This window comes from Solanum dulcamara, chromosome 8 (genome assembly GCF_947179165.1).
Source record: "Solanum dulcamara chromosome 8, daSolDulc1.2, whole genome shotgun sequence".
NCBI lineage: Eukaryota > Viridiplantae > Streptophyta > Magnoliopsida > Solanales > Solanaceae > Solanum > Solanum dulcamara.
Genome location: NC_077244.1, coordinates 76859069 through 76880654, shown reverse-complemented (window position 1 = coordinate 76880654; position 21586 = coordinate 76859069). Strand labels below are relative to the sequence as shown.

Here is a 21586-nt window from a genome sequence, read left to right as displayed (position 1 = left end):
ACCGATTAATACTCTGTTCACGCGAAATAATTGGTCTAATCGTCACTTTATGAAACTTACTTTTAAGTCTTTGTGGCACAAATTTACCTCACAAGACACTAGATTGTGACCTTACGTTTCATTCATCATCCTTAATACTATGTATAATATCATCGCCAATCTCACTATTACTTTAGATTATAGATCTAAGACACTTAAAACTTCATCTCTTAAAGGAGACTTAAATGTCAATCCTCACTTTCATATCTTTCTCGTGGGGTGCATCACCAAACTTGCATTCTAAGTACTTTGTTTTAGTTTTGTTAAAATTTAAACCCTTTAGACTCTAAGTCAGACCTTCATCCCACCATTAACCTCATCGCATGTCTCCTCAATCAATACTATATCATCTGCAAATAACATCCACCCTGACACATCTTATTAGACATGCCATCTCAGTACATTCATCACTAATAGAAGCATGCTAAGAGTTGATCCTTAGTGCAACCCCTCTATGATTGGAAAGTGCTTCGAGTCTCCTCTGACTATCCTTATTATAGTCTCGGCTCTATCATACACGTTCTTAGTCGCGCTAATGTACGCTACAAGTTACATCTCTAGCCTCTAAACATCTTTATAAAAACATCTCTAGGAACTTTGTTGTATAACTTTTCCATGTCAATGAAATACCATATGTAAGTGTCGCTTCCTCTCCAAATACTGCTCTATTATTTTTCTTACGAGGTGAATATAACTTCTTTAATTGAATGCCCCGACATGAATTCAAAATGATAATAAATAATAGTCACACCCTTTTTTGCCCTCATCTACACTCTCTTCCAAATTTTCATAATATAGCTCAACAATTCGATACCCCTTATATTTGTCGAGCCATACCCTAAAGCTGTCGAGCCAGTTTTTCTAAAGATAATAACTCAAATTTACCATTATTCCATCTTCATTATCAATATGCACAATTCTTAAGCCTAAAATATCTCCTTATCCATAAAATTCACTTTAGAAGATGACAATTTTTAAATTGTGTTGTAGTTTTTTTTCCTTATTTGTCTCATCAGTGTTATTTTTTTTTAATCCTCTTCCTTACAAAAGCGGATCCAATATTTCTACAACTCTCTCAAAGTAGTGCTACAATAATAATTGGATTTCTTATTAAAATTATATATATTTTTAATAATTCTTTAATATATTTTAAGTTTAGATAAAAACTATTGAATTCACGTGAACCTGTAGTCAGGTCTAAATTTTCTTAGTTAATAATTATTTTTGTCCAAAAGTTTTAAAAACAAGTTGAAATAACAGGGGATATTTGTAAATATACAAAATTGAATCCAAACAGGTGAAGATTTTATCAAGAAGTTGGATTGTCCGTGTGGATGGAAGTGTGAGAAAGTTTAGAGATAACTTACCCTCTCGACCACCAATGGACATAGGGTTTTAACAAAAGGACTTGTCAGTTCAACATTTTTTTTAAAGTAGAAAATGGTTGAAAGAAAAATAACTATTCCAAAGCTTTTGGAATCGAGTTCAACAAAAGATGTATAAAATGGAGTCCGGAACTTATTCGAGTCATAAAGCTTTAAAATTGACATAAATAAGTCACATTTTCATAATGTAATTAAAATAGGCTTAGTGTAGATTTTTTTCCCGTTTTTTAAATAAAAATTAAGAGCAAAAGTTAACTTATAAAGTGTAAATTTTAGTGTATAATAGAATTTTTTCTTAAAATGTAACCATTTCTTACACTTTAAATTGTGTCTCTTTATACAGTTTTTGCACTTTAAATTTATTTTTCATGATTCAATGCTTTTAGGTTTTAATTTACTATGGTATTATTAATATTGATGCATAACTTTTTGTATTTTCATTAATTTATTTTGTAGTTTCATACCACATTGTCTCCACTCTCGTCTCCAGATGTTACTTTCACTATGCCAGTGAATGATATGCCTCAAGCACCCAGAAAGAAAAAAAAGCGTATTAAGAGACACAATTTAAAGTGTAAGAAAAAGTTAAAGAATGACAAACAATTTCGCTAAAGTACTTTCATTCAATATAATTGCATGACAAACACTGCAAAAATGCATAAAGAGACACAATTTAAAGTGTAAAAAATAGTTACGTTTTACACTAAAATTCAGTTAGAAGTTAATGCCTACTGTTATTTTTTTTTAATAGAACGGAAGAAAAATTTGAACTAAGCCTATTTTAGTTACATTATGAAAACGTGGCTTATTTGTGTCAATTTTATCTCTTTGTAGCTCAAATAGGTTTCGGTATGATTTCTATTTTAAAATTTTAAAAGCTGAAACTATAGGGAACTGATAAAACTCCATTCGACTACCTAGCTTGTGTTTGGACATGCGATATAAAGTACTCTAATAGTTTCAAATTAATGTTTGGACATATGATTTTAGATCATGGTCCAAATTCTCTAAAAAAAAATGAGTTGAGATTCCAAAAGTGATTTTAATTTTTTAAAATATAAATTTTACCCATTTTATATTTTGGAAATAAGACTCATTATTTTAAATCTTGCAAAAAAGATTCACAATTGACGCAAAGAAAATTTTGTAACGTGTGAAATGATCACATTGAAGAATAACTAGTTACTAATATTGTTGATTAATAGATATTTGTAAAATTATGTGTATTATAATCACAGACATTTATTTATTAAAGGAACATGAATACATGAAATTTGTTAATGCGGCGCCTTAAGATGTTTCGATATATTGTTTATGAATTATGTTATGCTCATTTGGTAAGATTGTGTAAGATTGAAGAAGTACCATGTACGATGCTACATAGGTCTCGTCTACTTGTTTAACTTTGTACAAATATAATTTAAAATTGAAGGACATAAATGTTACGGGCAAATTAAATGATATTTTTATTTATTATGCATATATTTGGGTGACTAAATAACAAATTATGCCAATTTAGTCAACAAAATTTGGGAGAAATGACATAAAAAAAAGGTTAAAACACACCAATACCTATTTTACACTTTTGAGGCGCCCAAATTCGAAATTCAAAATTTAAATCTCGAATCAAGAGCCATCCAGAGGCACTAATTATTTTAACTTTTTTAGCCCTACATTTCTCCATAAAGCCTCATTTTCACCTTACGAATCGCTGAACTTCCATTTCTCTTCTCCCTTTCTTACCCTTCCTCCACAAAAAAAACCCTCTCTGTTTCTCATTTCTCGTCCGTGAAAATGCGTGAAATTCTTCACATTCAAGGTGGCCAATGCGGTAACCAAATCGGATCTAAGTTCTGGGAAGTTGTGTGCGCGGAGCATGGGATTGATTCCACCGGAAGGTACCAGGGAGACACAGATCTACAACTTGAGAGGGTGAATGTGTATTACAATGAAGCTAGTGGTGGGCGGTTTGTTCCTAGGGCTGTGCTTATGGATCTGGAACCAGGGACCATGGACAGCATTAGATCTGGGACTTATGGCCAGATCTTTCGCCCTGATAACTTTGTTTTTGGTCAATCTGGTGCTGGGAACAACTGGGCTAAGGGTCATTACACCGAGGGTGCTGAGCTGATTGATTCTGTTCTCGATGTTGTGCGTAAAGAAGCTGAAAACTGTGACTGCCTACAAGGTGTTTGTTTAGTCGCTTTTATGCTTCTTGATTTGTTTAGATTGTATTATTTCTTTGCATTTCTCGTTCCTATCTGTTTTGTAGATTTAAGATCTTCTGCTGAGGTTTTCTTACTTCTTGTTAACATGTGTACAGAGTCGTAAATGATTTAACTATCTAATCTGAAGTCTTTAAGACATTATGCAGCTTAGTTAAGAAAGTTTAAAAATTATTTTGCAAACCCTTGGATGATGTCTGTAACACTTTGTGGCACGATAAGTTATATCTTTTCAGTTTGTTGAGGCAGGGAGATCAAGAATGACTCAAATATCAATAGGGGAAGAGGGTTTGTGAAAGAAACGTCACAGTGGTAAAGCTGATAGCTTAATGTACTTAAAATTTGTGAGATAAGTATCTTAGAACATCAGTATAGTTCAAGATGAAGTTCGTTAGAAATAGCAAAAAATAATGGAGAAAAAAAGATTTAAAGGGAGAGGAGAAGATGAGTATCAGACGACAAAGCAGCTTAGCAAAGTTTGGGTTGATATTCTATGTAAGAACCTAGAATCCAATATATTTAGGCTATAACTGGAGTAAGTAAAGATACTTATAATAAATCATTTTGAAGACTAATGTGTAACTTTATCTTCTTTGGTGCTTATATGTGGTATCATATGCAGGGTTTCAGGTGTGCCATTCTCTGGGAGGAGGGACTGGATCCGGAATGGGAACCCTTTTGATTTCAAAGATAAGAGAGGAATACCCAGACCGAATGATGCTCACTTTCTCTGTTTTCCCATCTCCAAAGGTTTCAGACACTGTTGTTGAGCCTTACAATGCCACACTCTCTGTTCATCAGCTTGTGGAGAATGCAGATGAGTGCATGGTTCTTGACAACGAGGCATTGTATGACATTTGTTTCCGTACCCTCAAGCTGACAACTCCTAGCTGTAAGTAGCCTCAATTTAATCTGAATCACACGGGCATGTACTTATTTAGGCATTGATTTCCTTGAGATTACTTTTAGCATCATGATAGAAGATATCTGGATCTTCACATGTAAGTGTGTGTTTTCAGACATTTGACCTAATATTCTCTAGGTGATAATGGTCTTTCTGGTGGTCAGTCACTCAGTCATTCATTTCCCCCCTTTTGAATCTGTTTTGAATTAATTTCCCCGTCCGTTCTCTTGATTAAAATTGCATTTTGTACACACACAGTATTTCTCTCTCTATAACATTATTGTGTTTAGTTTACTAATATATGCTCACTTGGCAAAAAAATTGCATTTTGAATGTAGACTTGGTGGTATTTTTCAACTGTCGAAATAACAGTAATATGTTTTAGTCAACTAATACAGCTCTAGAGCTCCTCAATAAATGGTATTCTGGCCCTTTGTGAGATGCAAAGTAAGTTTGTAAACATTAGTCATCACTTCTTAGCTCCATCCCTTTAATTTGCATAAACCTACTTTCCTGAAATAGTGTTGTTTGGTTAGCTTAAATATCCGTACATGCTTCATGATGCACTGTATACTTCATTATCTGAAGCTGCACATACTGATTCTGGTTGTCATCTTCTAACAGTTGGTGACCTGAATCACCTAATATCTGCAACCATGTCCGGAGTAACTTGCTGCCTCAGATTTCCTGGCCAGCTTAACTCTGATCTTAGAAAGCTCGCTGTAAACCTCATTCCTTTTCCCCGTCTTCACTTTTTCATGGTTGGGTTTGCTCCACTTACCTCACGAGGTTCCCAACAATACCGGGCTTTGACTGTTCCTGAGTTAACTCAGCAAATGTGGGATGCAAAGAACATGATGTGTGCTGCTGATCCCCGACATGGCCGTTATTTGACAGCATCAGCTATGTTCCGTGGAAAGATGAGCACCAAGGAAGTTGATGAACAGATGCTTAATGTGCAGAACAAAAACTCTTCATACTTCATTGAGTGGATCCCCAACAATGTTAAGTCAACAGTCTGTGATATTCCACCAACTGGTCTAAAGATGGCATCAACTTTCATTGGAAACTCAACCTCAATTCAAGAAATGTTCCGTCGTGTTAGTGAACAATTCACGGCCATGTTTAGGAGGAAGGCTTTCTTGCACTGGTACACCGGGGAAGGAATGGATGAGATGGAGTTCACTGAGGCAGAGAGCAACATGAATGATTTGGTCTCTGAATACCAGCAGTATCAAGATGCAGTGGCAGATGAGGATGAGTATGAGGAAGAGGAGGATGATCCTGCATATCAGGACTGATGTGATCATGTTGTGTAATTTCACTTAAATTGATGTTTGTATTAGTAGTTTCTTTCCAGTTGTGGTTGTAACCTCAACTACCATCCAAACCCATCCAAGAACACGAACATTTATTTGTAGTTGTCTTTAACTGCAAAAACAGTTCCTTTTGAAGTATTAGTACTTGTTTTTGATTCCCTTCCTTGAAATATTACTACTTGCAGAGTGAAGGTTCTCTTTACCCATTTTCGATTGTGAGTTTCATACATCTCATTGAAAATGTATGATTATGCAAAAAAAATTAGCAAAGTACATTTGTGACCACTACATTCCTTTCTTGAAGGCACACTTTAAACTGAATTTAAAAGGCATTATTACAAGTAGAAAGAAAAAATTCAAATAATGTACAGGAGCTTAGTTCTTCTGTTTCTTTCTATCTTTTCCGGTTTTCCCCGTTTTTGTAAAGGATGGATCTCGAATGACTAACTGAGTCACAACATAACACCTTAATTTAATATAACGAATTTTATTCATATTCATTACGATAGGATAGATTATCTTATTTCAATTGTTTGTTAATTATTTGATTTGTTATATTTAAAATAATATGTTTCATATAAATTTTATGAATAAATTATTTGTTTACGAAAATACTCTTCACTTTATTTATTTTTTACATTTTTTTTGCAAGTTTTAGTTATTCACTCTCTTTTTATTTAGCTAAAATATTTTTATGTGTGCATACCAATGATAATACCTTATGTGTTTAAAATAAAACTTTTATCTTAAGTTTGTTAAAGTAAAATATCATTTATTATTAATATCACTCTTAAAATGTAAAATATGAAAGTTATCTTAAAATACAAACTTTCTAGTGACTAAAAACATTATATAATTTAATAATAAAAAAGTCAAAATGTTAGTAAACATAAGAATTAATCAAATAAATTCATAAATAAAAATTATAATTTCTCCCTGTCGAAGAGCTCCGCCGCAAGGGTGAACAAACAAATTATACTTTCGTCTCTCTCCTCCGGTTGAGCATAAACCCATTTGAACAAGAGAGAAAGTAATAGAGTTTTGTAATTGATAACCTGAAAAAATGGCTAATGCTCTCGTAAACAGAGCAGCTACAGTGAACCAGGCTACGAATTTCTTCAGGGTCTCTTTCAGTTTCCTCAGAAATCTGAGCACTGCAACCCCTACTACCGAATCGTCTGCTGCTGATGGACCTAAGAAGCCCAAAAGGAAGAAGAAGAAGAATCTTTTTGAGGTGGCTCAGTTTCTGCCTAATTGGGGTCTCGGTTATCACATGGCCAAGACTCATTGGGCCAATGTCTCCTATGAAATCACAAAAATCAATCTTTATAAGGTATTTCTCTCTTTTTCTGGGGGATGTAATAACCATAGTAATATGCATTGGCTTTCATTTGGGGTTTACTTTCTAGGGTTTAAGGGTTTATGTGTTGTTTTTGCAGGATGGTAGACACGGTAAGGCTTGGGGACTCGCTTATAGAGATGGTGAGTTTTTCTTTCCTTTTCCCTTTTTGGGTAAAGGATTTCATTCATTGGATCCTGTACTTTTGGCCTTGTAACTCCTAGATAAAATTCGACAAGTTGATAGAAGCCAAAATTGGTCTAGATTATTTACACTACAGAGTTCATATCAACAAGTAAGATCATCAAACTTCTAGCTTTCAAAGCATGATGGGATATTGAATTACGTCAAAACATTCAGTTCGCATATGAAGAGACCACCTGCCATATCTTCCTGTGAGATTTTCCAGTTCTCCATTATTCCTAATTAGTATAGACATATTTGAGACTATGGGGATTAGGATATCACCTACGACACTCCGAAAAGACACAGAAACCTGTCCCCTACATCTTTTATCACAGAAAATATGAGAAGGTGATTACATCTTCGGCCTCCTGCATAAATAATACTCTGTTAGCCTAAACAACTTCTCTTGTTCTGAGATTATCTTAAGCTAGAGATGCTCGCAGGAGTGCTAACCAGCTACGATAAGCAAGATTTATAGGGATCTTAGTCTTCCAAATGAGTTGCCATGACCAATAGTCCGTTATTCCGTTGCTCCAGATTTGTCTTCATAGCATTCTTTCACTGTAAAATGTGTTTTTTTCTTTCCTCCCCAAGTACATATATTTTTCTCTCACATATAAATTGTTGCTTTCTGGAATTAGGTCCATAACTCAAGCAGACTGTTCGCTTTCCAATCATGACATTGCCTCCTAAAAGAATATTCCATGAGTTGCCATCCCTCTGCATAAAGATGATGGATTTTTTTTTGGGCTTCTTGTCATGGATTTGTTGTTCTTTGATTTAAACCTGATGAATTCTTTAAACATGCATAATTATCAAGATTTGTAGCTGAGCCTTAACCAGTCAAATAGAACAAGATGCTTTTTTTTTTTGTTTCCCACCCGGTGTCCGGTACCCACATTGGAGCCCGACTAAATCCGGATTCGTGCCGGAAAGTCCCACATTTGGGGGTAAAGCGCTCCCTAACAAAGGCGACTCTGCACCCAAGGGACTCGAACCCGAGACCTCTTGGTTAAGGATGAAAGAGTACTTACCACTCCACCAAAACCCTTGTTGGTAGCAAGATGCTTTATCTCAATTGGATGTGATGTTACTAAACTGAAATCTGTTATTCTTAACCTTCCGAGCAGCATAGACCAGAAAACTTTGCATTCTCTTAACTTCATTCCAGATAGGCTCTAATGCTATGTGGTGCAAGTAACAAAGTTTGTAGCTCTTAGTCTCTTATTCATGAGAATTGGGTTTTTCAATTCTAGTGTTGAGCTCTGATTTCCTCACTGGATGATCATAAAGTGTCCAAATTTCCTGCCCATTTTTTGTTCCTTGGATCAAGTTTATGTCAAAATTATGCTTTTCAAATCGCACTCGATGGTGTGACCTAACGGTCAATAAAGTGGGTTTAAACCATGGGAGACTAAAGTTCAAATCCCAGCTGAGGCAAAAAGTGCTAGGTAATTTCTTTCCATTTGCCTAAGTGTGGCAGACAAAGTTACGTGGTGCCTGTGCCAGTGGGAGGTACAGTTATCCAGTGGAATTGTCAAGACATCCAAACTTGCTTAAACATCATCTTTATAAAACAATATGATGCTTTACAACATAAGACAAACTCCAACTTACCCCTACATATTTTTGAGAATGAACAAAAAGCAGTGGTAAGTTGTAGTTTGTGTCTTAAAATACATTTATTTTTGAAATAAAATTGGGCGAAGTAAAATGGACTGGATAGATATGACTATATAGTCGATCCTAACATACTTTGGTATTTAGTGTGAATTTTTTATAATGATGATGTGCAAACTTCAATGCAACCATCCAGATAGTTTCTCTGGGTTGAGTTACCACATTTCTCCTTTTTTTTTTTGATAAGGCGATAATAAGCATACATTAGTTGAACACTTTTGCTGTATATGTTAGTAGGTTTCTGTTTGGAATGCTTTTTGCCAACAATTGCCTCTCTCAAATAGGAGTCAGATTGGAATTCTTGCTTGTCATGCATAAGTTGTAGCATCGTATTCGTCCTCAGTTTTTAATTTTTTGTATTTAACAACTGGCTTTGTGTTTTCTTTTCTCTCCGTCTTCCAATCTGGTAAGTTAGTGGTATTCTGTTGGAATAACAAGTGGGTTTAAAGAGTGAATGGACACTCAACTTGTATTGTGTGCAGCAGTCCTTGTGTTAGCCTTTTATTCTTGAGATGATGATGCTTTACCTATATTTTACAAAAAATCTAGTTGATTGCAAGTGTCAGTGTTAAGTTGTCTAGTAAAAGAAGTGCAAGGATCATTTCTATCTTGATCATTGAGTTTGATTTTAGTTTTGGCCAAAAAAGATCATTGAAGAGCTTGTTAGGAAATGGACGAGGAAGAAATTGAGGGGATCAAAGATAGTGAATGTGAATGCCTTCAGCTGTTTGGCATCTTATCAAAGGATAAATGTGGATGTATATGGCTTCTTTTTGCTTGATATTTTGAGATAGAAATGAAATAAACAATTTTTTCTCAATATTGGTTGACCCACTGGCCGACGCACTGTTCCGGCAGACCCACTGCCCGCCGCCGCCGTCGCTACTCCGGCGGAGCACTATCTCACTCTACTTTTCTCTTCTTCTTCCTCTCTCTTTCTTTCTTCTTTCTTTTTCAGTTTTTCCACCCGGCGGTTCAGATCTGCTCCGGCCACAACTCCGACGAGATCTAGAAGGCATAGATCTGTCCGGAGAGGATCAGATCTGTCTGAAAAGGCTTCTCCGGCAATTTTCCGGCGAAGCCTTTAGTCTCCTCTTGCATTTTCCGGCGGCTTCAAGCAAATTCCGGCAACATCCAACTTTTCCAACGACGTTTAGGATTTCGGTCAGAATCTTTGTCACATTCTCTCCGGGGCCAGATTCTATCTTTCCTTTCCTCAACTGATTATTTGTGCACCTATTTATATTTTAGCATCACTTTCTGATCAGTTTGCTTAGTGTTCTTCTTTCTTAGTTTCTACCATTAGTGTTTTAGGTATTGTTATTCATTTTCCTTTCTTCACTTAGTGTTTAGTGTTCTTGGTTTGTCTATTAGCTGGTGTGTGTTGTCTCTCTATTATACATTCTATTGTCAATTATTATCTCGTTGCTTGTATTCTCTGAATTTATTTGTTCTCAGTTTATCGCTTTATAGTTCATATCGTTTTAATGACTCTGGTTACTGATGGCGGACTAGGGTCATGTCCTCAATTGGGATTGAAGGCGAGAGGAAATAGTGGTAAGAGGGGGACGGGCTTTCTTAAGTTGAGAGTAGGGTCGTGGAACATAGGATCGTTTACAGGGAAGTCCATAGAGCTAGTGAAAAGTTTTAAAAGGAGAAAGATTTATATAGCTTGTGTTCAGGAGACTAGATGGGTAGGTACCAAAGCTTGGGATGTAGACGAATTTAAATTATGGTACTTAGGAGGTTCTAGAGATAGGAATGGAGTAGATATTCTAGTCAACGCGGATCTTAGAGAGTGTGTGGTGGAGGTAAAGAGGATCAGTGATAGATTGATATTTATTAAGCTAGTTATAAGCAAACTTATTGTGAATGTTGTTAGTGCGTATGCACCCCATGTGGACCTAGATGAGGAAGTCAAAAGGCTCTTTTGGGAGGATTTGGATGAGATAGTAAGAGGTATTCCGAGTATCGAAAAGATTTTCATTGGGAGAGATTTCAATGGTCATATCGGGACAACTTCTAATGGTTTTAATGATGTCCATGGAGACTTTGGTTTTGGGGAAAGGAATAGCGGCGGGACATCTCTCCTGGAGTTTGCTAAAACCTTTGAGTTGGTTATTGCTAACTCGTATTTTCTGAAGAGGGATAATCAATTGGTTACCTTCAATAACACGATAGCTAGGACTCAGATTGACTACTTACTCCTCTGGATAGGTGATATAGGCCTTTGTACGGATTGTAAGGTTATTTCGAGTGAAAATATTACTACCCAACATAAGTTTTTAGTGATGGACTTGGAGATTGAGAGGGATAGGAGAAAGAAGACCCTTTATGACCGATCGAGGATTAGATGGGGGGCCTAACTCCCGCCCTTCTCGGGAGTTGGGGGAGAAGTTGGTTGGTTTAGGGAGTAGTAGCGGGGACGTGAACAACATGTGAGACATGACTGCTGGTTACATTAGAAAAGCAGCTACCCGAGGTTCTAGGGGTATCGAGAGGATTTTTGGTGGTCGTCAAGGTGATTGGTGGTGGAATGGAGAAGTACAAGGCAAAGTGAAAGCTAAGAAAGTTGCCTATACGGAGTGGTTGGAGTGTGTGGATGAGGATGAGAAGAGTAGGCTTAAAGATATCTATAAAAAGGCGAAGATGGAAGGAAAGTCGGCGGTCAGCAGTGCTAAGACGACAGCTTTTGAATGCCTATATGTTGAGTCAGGGGAAAAAGGTGGGGATAAGAGATTATATATGCTCGCCAAAGCGAGAGAGAGAAAAGCCCGCGACTTGGATCTAGTAAAGTGCATCCAGGACGAGGAAGGTGAAGTGTTAGTGGATGAGACCTCTATTAAGCAAAGGTGACAAGCTTACTTCCACAGACTCTTAAATGAAAAAAGGGACGGAGACATTGTACTGGGTGATTTGGCGCACTCTCATAGTCTTCAGGACTTTGGCTACTGCAGGTGTTTTAGAGTTGAGGAAGTTAGACGTTCTATTAGCAGAACGAGGAAGGGGAGAGCAACCGGGCCCGATGAGATTCCGGTGGACTTTTTGAAGAGCATTAACAATGCAGGTTTGAAGTGGTTGACTAGGTTGTTTATTGTTATTTTGAAGACAACTAAGATGTCCAAAGAATGGAGGTGGAGTACTATGGTCTCATTGTTCAAAAACAAGGGTAATATCCAAAACTGTAATAATTACTAAGATATCAAATTGCTAAGCCACACTATGAAGATATGAGAGAGAGTGGTGGAGTTGAGGGTAAGGAGAGGAGTGTCAATCTCAGAGAATCAGTTCGGATTCATGCCGGAGGGGTCAACTACTGAAGCAATCCATCTTATGCGGAGACTAGTGGAGAAATTTAGGGAAAGAAAAAGGAATCTTCATATGATGTTCATTGATCTTGAAAAGGCTTATGACAAAGTTCCGAGGAATGTTCTGTGGAGGTGCCTCGAGGCTAAAGGTATCCCGATGGTGTATATTAGAGCTATAAAAGACGTATGATGGAGCCAAGATTCGGGTTAGGGCGGTGGGAGGTGACTCAGAGCATTTTCCTGTTGAGATAGGACTACATCAGGGATCTATACTGAGTCCTTTTCTTTTTGCCTTGGTGATGGATGTGCTGGCACGGTCTATTCAGGAAATAGTATTGGGGAGAGGTTATTAGACAAGATATGACGCTATTCTATATCACCGAGGACATGATCTTAGATAGAAAGGAGTGAAGGTTGCGGATTAGGGTAGAAGGCTAGTAGGGATAGAATGGTGTCTTGCCTTGTGTCGGTTTAGGGTTGGTTGTAGGTCTAGGCGTGCCTTTATAGTTGTGTTGTGATTGCCTTTAATTATCACATTACTTTGCTATCGTTATTGTTCTTGTCTTGTAAAATTTGCTTCTTTTTTTTGCCATTATGCTATGTATGTTGTTTTTCTCTCTTACTTGGGGCTGTGAATTTTGAGCCGAGGGTCTTCCGGAAACAGTCTCTCTATCTCCATGAGGTAGTGGTAAGGTCTGCGTACATCTTACCCTCCCCAGACCCCACTTGTGGGATTTCACTGGGTATGTTGTTGTTGTTGTTGTCTTGGTTCAGTATACTAGCCGAGATATGATGAAGCTCTTTCTAGAAATGACCTGCAGTGCAACTTAAGTTGTAGTAAACATGTTTATGTTGTGTATCAAAAAAACCTCTCCTGCTTTCACAGAGGCCAGCTCATTGAGCAATTTTGAGAATACCTATTTCTTTGTGTGGTCAAAAGAAAAATATATGTTGTCAGACGCAGATATGTGTGTGTTTCTTAAGGATTGTGGTATTCCGAGTTTGTTAATGCTGAATCTGACAATTCTCAATTGACATTTTAACCACCCAATACAACGTCTTATCCTCCAACCTGTATAGCTAATGAATTGGCTAAAGGTTAGAAGGTTGACTTTCAGATATTAAAAGCCGCATACGATTGTTTGCTTAGAGTGAGTTCATTTTTCATGGTGTGATATTATTATATTGTCTCTGTGAAATGGGCTTAAACTCATCCTTTTTTGCCTCCTTTTCATTCTCCGACACTCTGCCTTTTTCCTTCTTCTTTTTCACTCTAACTTGCCTTCTGTGTTTGGGCTGTTTCAGGAGAGGAGGTCATAATGATTAGTAAGGAATTGACTGTAAAAACATGTGAATATTATTAGATGAAGAGGTAACAGAATAAATGCTGTGTGACAGTTGTGAAAGAGGATTAACTGTGAACTCAAGTAACAACTTCTTGTTATAAATCATGGAATTAGGTTTAGATCTCACTCATTTGAAGCATGAGCAATGTGTTGGTTTTGGATTTGTTTTTACTGGATGCATCTCTCTGGTTTCTGACTCAGGATTAGTTAGAAATAGAGGTGGAAAAAAGAGGAATGCCTGTTATGTTGTTGTTGTAGGAAGGACAGTTTTATTGGAATGTGCAGTCTTAACAGTTCAATGGTGCATTCTGCATCCAGATGCACCAGTAAAAGTTGGAACGAAAGACTTAGAGGTTATTATAGTCCTAAAAGGGTTATTTAAATTCCCCTCTGTGACAGACTAATATTTATCTAACAACGCCACTTCCTAGGGACTATTTTTCTTTGTGTTTTTTCACTATCTCGTCAAGTGTTTTCAGATCTTTGTATGAACCTAAAAAATCACTCCTCTTTACTTACTAATGCTCCATTTTCGATGTTTGTCTTCTGCAAGTAACTAAACCATTCTCTCTGTTCAGGTTTACCAATTGCTGACGCACCCAAGAAAATAAGTGGCGTACATAAGAGGTGCTGGAAGTACATTGCAAATTTTAAGAAAGCCGAGGGAAGTCTTGATCAAATAAAGAAAGCCGAAGAAAGTACCCCTAATCCAGATGTTCGAGCTGCTTGAAGCTGTTTCCTTAACTCTGTTTTAGCACTGGAATCTTCAATGTCATTACAAATTTTGTTTTGTTTGTGGTGCCATAATGTCAATGAAGTAGCATTCAATGAAAGCTTCAGGCTGTTGTCTTTTACCATGAAGTTATAGCAACAGGTGCCTTTAGAAAGAACTGATGGAAATGTGCGGACACATTTTCAGATCTTTTAAAGTTTTTAATGATAGACTTTTTTTTTTTAATTACAAGAGAGATTTGCTCTAGTCTTTCTGATCGTTCCTTTTAAATCTCTCCCTATTTTTTTGTACTACTCATTGTGCATTCATAATATATCGTGACAAGTCTTCTCAACATTCACCATTATACTATTCTGTCTAATATTTCAATAAGCAATTTAACTTACTATACACAATTCCAAATGTAACAGAAGTGTTTGTCCCATACAATGAGCAATTTTTTAATTTTTTATTTATAAACTAGAAGGGAGGATAGTTTCCTTCAAAAACTTAGGCAAAAGGATAACCAGAATACAGATAATTTGCTGTTCTTGGAATAAAATGTCCTCCCTCTTTCGTTATGTTCCTCGTGAACCACAGGAAAAAGAAGTGTGCATAGTCTTTTCACCTTTTGCGTCTCCTCATCCGACCCGTCCAATGAAGAATAAGAGAACGGACACGGAGAAAAATGAGTATGGAGGTGAAGCAGTCAAATTCATTCCCTTCGCTTTCAGGGCGCAAAGCAGTGCAGTCTTTCTTGGCCAAATTATGGATTTAGAGCTTCTACACGAGATGAACCTTGATTTGGTGAATTGAAGTTGGCCTTAGATGTGATAGGACTCCTAGTTACTGTGTGCAATCATATATTGAGGTGCTGCTTGGCGATTGTTGGAATGACACGAGTTGGATCCGGAGGCCCAAAAGTCTAAATAGGGGGTTACATATCGATGTGATACAGCTACTTCGATTTACTTTGAAACGACACTTCTACAATAAATAAATGAATAAGCATTACAATTAACAATTAAATTTGAGAAAGAAAGCAAGAAAGCAGAAGATAAAAAACTCCCAACATAGTCAAATAAAGTCATTTTCTTTCTGACCCCATTTCTCTCACGCTTCAAATCATGAAGTTTTCATGAACTCCTTTAAGTATTTTCCTCTTTTCTTCAATCTGTGAGCTGAAATACTGTTTTTTCTGTACTGGGTACTGAAAGATGTCAACTTTTGACACTGTAAACACTGACATTGAGGCAAATGTCAGTGGCGACAATGCTAATCTTGGCCGTCAGCGCCGCCGTCAACGCCGACGGAGGCGCCGGCGCCGGATGCCATCCATGGCAGCGAGCAGCGAGACCACAACTGATGGGAGCTTCCGGTTCTCCGATTCCGACTCAGACCAGTCTTGGCACTCTCCTTTAGGCTCTGTGGCAGGTGGGTCTTACCGTTACGAAGAATGTGGGTTTTCTATGAGGTCTGAGGGTAATTTGGTCCGTCGTGAGCACATCAAAAGAGGGTCTTGTCCGTTGCCGGATGAAGAGATTGATTTGGAGAGTGGTGAATTGGAGTTGAAAGTGCATAAAGAAGAGAAAACTTGTAGGATTTGTCATTTGAGTTTGTTGAAATGTGGTGGCATTGGTGATGATGACCAACTCCTAGAGGCCTCTGGAGGAATGGCCATTGAATTGGGCTGTTCTTGCAAAGGTGATTTGGCAGCTGCTCACAAACACTGTGCTGAAACTTGGTTCAAAATCAAGGGAAACACGTAAGACAATGACTCTCTAGCCCTTGTTCTAGCTACTATTTTCATGAACAATGTGATCTTCTCATATACTCGCACTAGTAATTTTGTCAGAACATTCTTTGAATCTATTCGTCAAATAAAACTTCATGGTATGAAGTATAATTCTTTATGTGTTTATGAAGATGAGAAACTCTGTGGCTACTTTTGCGTTGCTGGAATTGTGAAATGAATTCTGTAGAAAATTAACTTCTACCAATTTGAATTTCTTGGGTTCAATACTACTTAACCATAATTTCGGAGAATTTTAGTAGCTTAGTTGGTTGGCTAATTGAACTTTCACATTGTTGTAGGTGAGGATTCAATACCCCATCTTGTAATCCCCTCCCCATTTCCCCTTGCCCTAACCCCCGATTTTTCTTTTTCAAAAATGAAAATAAAATGCTAGAGTATCCGGTTCTTGTTGATAGCAGAAATATCACTTGATATCCTTTTCTTACAGCAGATAATCCTCTCTTCTATTTTAGAGCTCTTTCCCCGGTTTGTTCTTTCGTCTGGGGTGTATAAACATAATTTTCTACGACTTCATTGTACATGAGCTTGAAATTTTAGGATCCTATGTGGTTTGTTTAAGGTTGAGTTTAGAACATGAAGTAAACTGGTATAGTCGTTTGGTTGTTATGTGGTTAACTCCTATCATAACATTGGGACAACCAAGATTTCATCTTTGTTTAGCTTCTTGAGGTACTTGACTGATAGATACTCAAGTTTCCAACTTTATTTATTTAGCCTCCAACAAACATTCTTTATGGCTTTCTTCAGCAGGTTGAAAATTGTTCTTCTCCGTGGATACTTATGTTGCCTGGACTCTCCAAAATTGTTGCCGCATCTGTGTCGGATCCTCCAAGAATGCACTACTTTGGAGGATCCAATATGCACCTGTCGACATTTTTGAAGACTCTAAGTAACATAGTTGAATACTGTGTATTAAACGTTTTTGTTCTTCAGAACACTAAACTTTGATTGATATTGGTATTATTTGCTATGTCACTGGTCCTAATTTAGAGCATGTTTGGATTGGCTTAATAAAACAGTGCTTGTAAGCACTTGTTTTTAAGGCAAAAAGACAAAAATAAGCCAAAGTCATAAGTTAGAATTCCTAACTTACGGCCAAAAGCAATAAGCCCATCCAAACAAGCTCTTAGTATCTTGCACTGCTAGCACATCTGCATCTAGATCCTGATCTTTTTGCCGTGGTTGATAAATGACATGAAAAACTGGATATCAGATATACGAGACCTTGAAAAGTATGTCTCCACTAAATGGCCTGGTTTAGATTAAAAAGCATGTCTTTAAAAGAAAAATAGGATTGAGCTATTAGTTTTGTCATTTCCTCTGATGCATCATCCAGGAATATTGGAACATGCATATTACTTCCCTCTCCGCATCAAAGGGATTTGATGCAATTTTTGTCATGTTTGAAGTAGCCACATTGTTTGTACACTGCTCCTTTCCTTTTGTGAATAAGAACTTCCCCACTATTTTAGTGAGAATCTGATTCCCACCATGCATTTTCCTAGTGAGCTGGTTCGGTGGGAAATGCTTGGGAAAATCATGTTCTATAGCACAAATTTCCCATTGATTCGCGGTGGGATAAACCGTTGTTTCTCGTAGTGTTCTGTTTATAACATGTTTTATTGCCTGCCATATTGCATATAAAACTCTTACTATGGCGATAGACAATTGCTTCCATGAGTTTTCTGTAATGTGTTGCTTATTGTTCAACAATGACATTGGTAAAGCCAAGGTTGTTATTTCATTTTCTTTTGAAGGGGTGGGACAGCATAAACTTTCCAAAAATTAGGGGGTGGGAATGGTATACATTTTTCCCTGGTGTATTAATGAGCAAGCATGATGTTGTCATGTCCAGCTAAGATATACATCTATATAGCTTAGAGAAAGAAAAATCTATAGTTGATTGTTATGCAATGACATGTTGGTTAGGAAGGAAAGGGACATTAAGTACCTTTTCTGTTATGTCATTTCTTTTCTGAGATTTTAGCTTAGTTTTCAGTGTGTGGTAATTGGCTATAAGCCAACATGACAATATGGAACCGTTTGCAATCCCAAACCAAACTGTATGCAATCCTCTGTATGTGACTCCACTTATCCTTGCTTGGATGTCTATGATCCAGGATTTGTGAAATCTGTGGTGCACTAGCGGTGAACGTTATTGGAGGACAAGCAAGTGAATCCAGCAATGCTACAATAGCCACTGTGGGAGTATCGAGTGCACCTGTAGTCCTTTCTGAAACCCGAAGATTCTGGCATGGACGCCGCATCATGAATTTCCTGCTTGCATGCATGATTTTTGCCTTTGTCATTTCATGGCTTTTTCACTTCAAAATATTCCCCTGAATTTCGTTTAAGAACGTCCTGGCTGGACTTGTTTGAGTGACATCATTAACAACTCAACCCTGGGCGATTTATGATGTGGAGGTATATTTGGGCTGAGGAATTTTCAAGGCGAGATAGCATTTACATACAGGTCATTTACTTCTCAAGAGTGTTCCTCTGCGATGCTTATTTGAGAAAATGACTTTTAACTGGGAATGCAAGAGACGAAGATGACCAATGATTTATTTGTTCAAGAAACATCATGTGGAAAGAATTCTCCCCCACCAGTAGCGAATTATCCTCCATATCCATGTTAATATCTCCGACATATCCATACTAAGCAGCGGTGATGGTGCAGTGTATTCTGTTGTATTTCATTATTGCACTTTCTGTACAAATGTTTTCATGTTGCTTAGTTGCCTAAGTGTGTTCCAGTCAACACCCTTGCTTCTGATATATTTAGCCTGTGTTCCCTTGTAAGTTCTCTGCATCTTAGAAAACCGCCAACCATTTGTGGAGAGTTGTTTTATAGTTGATCAGACTGTAAAATGACAGTGTATTTTAGACAAGTTTTGAATATTCTGAACTTCTGATCCTTTATATTAGGGGTGTATATGGATCGGGTTGGTTCAGATTTTTTATAAACCAAACCAAACCATTTGTATCGGGTTATTAAATCTATAAACCAAACCAAACCAATAAAGTCGGGTTTTTCGATATTAATTTTTCTCGGGTTTTTCGGATTTTTTCGGGTTATTCGGGTTTTTTCGGGTTTTTCGGGTTTTCATAGTATCTAATAAAAAACAAAGAGCGGTGCTTCTTAAAAAGAATTCTAGTACAAAATATCAACATATAAGATGGAGGCAGAACACTGTTTGAAATTTTAACTTTATAATATAACTTTATAAGATGGGCTTTTTTTTTTGTATATTATTTAGATGGTTTCTTAAGTCCAAATCTAAATGTAAGAAAGAAAAAATAATTATGAAAAAAAATTAAAATATTTATAAATTATATTTTAATAAATATTTTTATGTATAACATAATTTAAGAGTAGTATATTTATAATCGAGTCGGTTTGGATTCGGTTTGACTTTTTTTAGTTAAAACCAAACCAACCCTATAATGGTCGGGTTTTTTTTCCAAACACCAAACCAAGTCAAACCAAACCACTAGTCGGATTTTTTTTCCGGTTTGATTCGGTTTGTCGGTTTGGTGCGGTTTATCGGTTTGTCTTGTACAGCCCTACTTTATATGCTATTATGGACTTCGAAATCCTTGAACACCATCAAGAGCTTGAGGAGCCTTGAGAGATCCATTGAAGAAGATTTAAAAGCCTACAAGGTGGCTATCATGGATTTAGAAACCTTCCAACATCCATCAAGAGCTTAGGGAGCCTGGAAACAAGAAAGTTTGGTTGTGGTTATTTCTTTTTGTGACTAACAATCCGGTAATTGTTGGTTTTAATTAAACCTAGCATAAGTAGCTTTGTCTGTCTTCATTTGAGGTAGATTATTTTGGATGAATATTGTTCTCTTTGAGAGATTGAAGGTGGAATTCCAGTCCATACTTCTTTTTGTTAAGCATGTTGAATATAAGAATGTTCTTGCTAGATAGCCTAAATTTGATGATCCTTGTATTGAATTATCTTGTGTTGAGAGTCACAGTAGCAATAACATCCATTGCAAGGTTATGATAAACAATAAAGGAAACTAGAAAGCGATGAGAAGAAAGAGATAGAAGGTAGACTACAACGCGATTCATAGGAGGAGATCTGTAGCAACTAAACTAATTGACATTTGTTTGAAGTTTTGAAAACCTGAGTTTCCAAACTTAGGTTTGGAGTATTTTCTTGCAAAGAAATGTTTGTCTAAATTGTTCTTCATAAGTATCAAGTGCTAAAACTAATTTTATCTATAAATAATTACGTGTTTGGACAAAAATATCAAAATTAACAATAAGCTAAAACGGGCTTATAAACTAGTTTGATTAGCTTATAAAGTTGCTGAAACACATCCTCATTAGGTAAATATATTAACTTTCATTCAATCATTTCTCAAACTCTGCTGTTTTCAGAACTTTTTTCATTTATGAACTTTCCAACAGCCTGATGAAATGTGCTTATAACATGCTAAAAAAAAAGCATTAGAACATGGCAAGAATCTTTTGATACATCCCTTCTCCCCCCTGCAACTGAAGTCAGTATAAACCCATAAAAATGTTACAAGAAGGGGAAGAAGAATTAGAAAAGAGAAAGTTGAAACAGTGAATAAAATGTAGCTGTAAATTGCTATAAAACTGCAGGGAAGAAGAAGAGAAATCTGAAATATTTTAAGTATTCTTCTTATTTTTAGATTGTTAATTACATAGGCTACACACACATATATATAGTGTGTGTATGAGGACTACAAACCACAAGACAAGCAGAAAAAAAAACTCACACAATACATATGTGGCCAACTAACCACCACTTATTGTGGACAACTGACCACCATTATTTGTGGCCAACTAACCACCACTTAGTTTTAAATAAAAGGCTTGGTTACTACATAAAAATATCTACTAAGGGAGTTTCTTAGATAAATCTTAATTTTCTAACACTCATCCTTAAGATTTTTCATTGTAACTTCCTGCAACGACCTTTGAAACTCAAACTTATTGGTGGGAAGAGCCTTGGTTAGAATATCGGCTTGTTGTTCTTCACTTCTGTAATGCACCAGCTTAACTTCCCCATTTTTCTCGGCATCTCGCAAAGCATGGAATCTGATGTTGATATGCTTCGTCCTTCCATGTTGCACTGGATTTTTAGCCATAGCAATGGCTGATTTATTGTCTACATTGATCACTGTTGGTTCTTTTGGCAAAAGATCCAATTCAAACAAGATTTTTCTCAATCAAATTCCTTGATTTGTAGCAGATGCAGCGGCCACACACTCGGCTTTTGCCGAAGATTGAGCTACGATATCTTGCTTCTTTGTGCTCCAAGAAAAAATGCCTAAACCAAA

General features: G+C 36.7%; 3 protein-coding genes across 3 annotated transcripts; all 3 read left to right on the top strand.

The window, feature by feature from the left end:
- Positions 1–3095: 3095 nt before the first annotated feature.
- Positions 3096–6030, top strand: LOC129901594 (tubulin beta chain-like). Its single transcript, XM_055976832.1, has 3 exons — positions 3096–3612; positions 4272–4541; positions 5178–6030. Exons 1-3 carry the CDS (start codon positions 3219–3221, stop codon positions 5852–5854), a joined length of 1341 nt encoding a protein of 446 aa, XP_055832807.1. The 5' UTR covers positions 3096–3218; the 3' UTR covers positions 5855–6030.
- Positions 6031–6792: 762 nt separating this feature from the next.
- LOC129901347 (uncharacterized) lies at positions 6793–14710 on the top strand. The gene is made up of 3 exons (XM_055976496.1): positions 6793–7205; positions 7312–7354; positions 14310–14710. Exons 1-3 carry the CDS (start codon positions 6936–6938, stop codon positions 14459–14461), a joined length of 465 nt encoding a protein of 154 aa, XP_055832471.1. The 5' UTR covers positions 6793–6935; the 3' UTR covers positions 14462–14710.
- Positions 14711–15508: 798 nt separating this feature from the next.
- LOC129901521 (uncharacterized) lies at positions 15509–19184 on the top strand. Its single transcript, XM_055976726.1, has 2 exons — positions 15509–16208; positions 18380–19184. Exons 1-2 carry the CDS (start codon positions 15661–15663, stop codon positions 18600–18602), a joined length of 771 nt encoding a protein of 256 aa, XP_055832701.1. The 5' UTR covers positions 15509–15660; the 3' UTR covers positions 18603–19184.
- Positions 19185–21586: the final 2402 nt, after the last annotated feature.

Excerpts from the sequence above, each read along its gene's own strand:
- LOC129901594 (XM_055976832.1), top strand. The coding sequence starts at position 3,219 with ATGCGTGAAATTCTTCACATTCAAGGTGGCCAATGCGGTAACCAAATC. Across the intron at positions 3,613-4,271 it reads AAACTGTGACTGCCTACAAG|GGTTTCAGGTGTGCCATTCT; the intron begins GTGTTTGTTTAG and ends TATCATATGCAG. Across the intron at positions 4,542-5,177 it reads CAAGCTGACAACTCCTAGCT|TTGGTGACCTGAATCACCTA; the intron begins GTAAGTAGCCTC and ends ATCTTCTAACAG.
- LOC129901347 (XM_055976496.1), top strand. The coding sequence starts at position 6,936 with ATGGCTAATGCTCTCGTAAACAGAGCAGCTACAGTGAACCAGGCTACG. Across the intron at positions 7,206-7,311 it reads CAAAAATCAATCTTTATAAG|GATGGTAGACACGGTAAGGC; the intron begins GTATTTCTCTCT and ends TTGTTTTTGCAG. Across the intron at positions 7,355-14,309 it reads GGGACTCGCTTATAGAGATG|GTTTACCAATTGCTGACGCA; the intron begins GTGAGTTTTTCT and ends CTCTCTGTTCAG.
- LOC129901521 (XM_055976726.1), top strand. The coding sequence starts at position 15,661 with ATGTCAACTTTTGACACTGTAAACACTGACATTGAGGCAAATGTCAGT. Across the intron at positions 16,209-18,379 it reads TTCAAAATCAAGGGAAACAC|GATTTGTGAAATCTGTGGTG; the intron begins GTAAGACAATGA and ends TCTATGATCCAG.